Below are 2,159 nucleotides of genomic sequence, written 5' to 3'. Positions count from 1 at the left end.
CACACACACACACACACACACACACACACACACACACTCTCTCTCGCTCTCTGTCTCTCTCTCTCACACACACACACACTCTCTCTCACTCTCTCTCACACACACACACTCTCTCTCTCTGTCTCTCTCTCTGTCTGTCTCTCTCTCACACACACACACACACACACACACACTCTCTCTCACACACACACACTCTCTCTCTCTCGCTCTCTCTCTCTCCCTCTCTCACACACTCACTCTCTCTCTCTGTTGCTCACACACACACAGTCTGTCTGTCTCTCTCTCTCACACTCTCTCTCACACACACTCTCTCTCTCTCTCACACACACACACACACACACACACACACACACACACACACACACACACACACACACACACACACACACACACTCTCTCTCTCTCTCCCTCTCTCTCTCTCAGGAGGAGGACCTGGAGGAGATGCGTCTGTCTGCCCAGCAGGTCGAGCAGCAGTATGGTCACCTGGTGGATCGGGTTCTGGTTAAGGAAGACTTAGCAAGTGCCTGTGCAGAACTACGTGCTATCCTGCAGTGTCTGGAGCAGGATGCGTTCTGGGTCCCCGTGAGCTGGGTCAGGACCTAAGCCCTTCCCTCACCTCAGCTTGGACCGGAACCAGCTCAGTCCGAACTGAACACGGCCCCTGCTGGGCCCCTCTGGCTGCAGCCCATGAGACCTGGCCATCTCCCTGTTACCATGGGATCGACCTCTGACCCGCCTGCCTGGTGCTGCTCCTGTGTGGCTGGGCTAACTCAGATAAAGGAGGGCAGGTGAATGGGTTCTCGGAACCGCATGAACGCTGCCGTCTTGAAGGGAAATGCAGTCAAAGGAGAAGAGAATTAAAACACGTTTTAAAAATTTCCTCTGACAGACTCACGAGAACCTGCAGCGCACAGACCTACAGACGTGGACATTAAGCTTGTAAAGATGTTGAGCTGTACCACAGACACACCAGGGCAACAACTTCTGAAGCTGTAAGCATAGACATGATGGTTTATTTGAAACATTTAATTTATTTTTTATTAGAATGTACTTATATATTAACTTATTTATTATTAATGAATGAATGAATCCTCCAGTATTGAAGCTTTAGTTAAACATCTAATCAACTTGTCATTTTATTCCTCCTTCTTGAAGGAGGCACAGTAGTACAGAGACAAAAAGCAAGCGCAGTAGATGGCCATCTGTTTGGACATGAGTCGTCATGGCAACAATATCTGCTTTTAGTCACTTACTGCTCTAAGCAGAGGACAGAGGAGGTTACAGATGTGAACTACACACACACACACACACACACACACACACACACACCCACACACCCAGTGTATAACACTCTTTTTGACTGACAGGCTGCAGTTGTAGAAATGTAATGAATTGTTTGACTCACAAAGTGTGAGGTGTTAGGAGCCCATGTTTACGTTCACGTCTCAAAGCCTAAATACATCTGTACCGAATACATCTGTACTGAATACATCCTTACTGAATACATGTCTACTGAATACATCTGTACTGAATACATCCCTAATGAATACATTTGGACTGAATATATCCCTAGTAAATACATCTGTACTGAAATAATCCCTATTAAATACATCTGTACTGAATAAATCCCTACTGAATACATCCATACTAAATACAATCCCTACAGAATACATCAGTACTAAATACATTCCCTACAAAATACATCCCTACACAATACATCTGTACTGAATTAATCCATACTAAATACATGTGTACTGAATACATCCCTACTGAATACATCTCTACTGAATACAGACCTACTGAATACATCTGTACCGAATACATCACTAATGAATACATCCCTACTGAATACATCTGTACTCAATACATCTCTACTGAATAAATCCCTACTAAATACATCTGTACCGAATACATCCCTACTGAATACATCCATACTGAATACATTCCATACAGAATACATCCCTAATAAATACATCCCTACTGAATACATCCATACTGAATACATTCCATACAGAATACATCCCTAATAAATACATCCCTACTAAATACATCTATACTGAATACTTCTGTACTGAATACATCCCTACTGAATACATCTGTATTCAATACATCCCTCCTGAATACACTTGTACTGAATACATCCCTAGTAAATATATCTA

General features: G+C 43.4%; 1 protein-coding gene across 2 annotated transcripts in view; it reads left to right on the top strand.

Moving 5' to 3' along the window:
* The window catches only part of mpp3a (MAGUK p55 scaffold protein 3a), a 38,830-nt gene extending 36,976 nt beyond the window's left edge, over window positions 1-1,854 (top strand). For both annotated transcript variants that reach the window (XM_081711598.1, XM_035524354.2), the window contains one exon: window positions 424-1,854. In XM_081711598.1, the coding sequence (XP_081567724.1) occupies window positions 424-603 (180 nt within the window). In that variant the 3' untranslated portion in view covers window positions 604-1,854. The remainder of the gene's footprint in view (window positions 1-423) is intronic.
* Window positions 1,855-2,159: the final 305 nt, after the last annotated feature.

Source organism: Electrophorus electricus, chromosome 3, assembly GCF_041902795.1.
Source record: "Electrophorus electricus isolate QZ-2024a chromosome 3, ASM4190279v1, whole genome shotgun sequence".
Classification (NCBI taxonomy): domain Eukaryota; kingdom Metazoa; phylum Chordata; class Actinopteri; order Gymnotiformes; family Gymnotidae; genus Electrophorus; species Electrophorus electricus.
The sequence above is the reverse complement of the archived record's forward strand: the minus strand, read 5'-3'. Positions and strand labels throughout refer to the sequence as shown.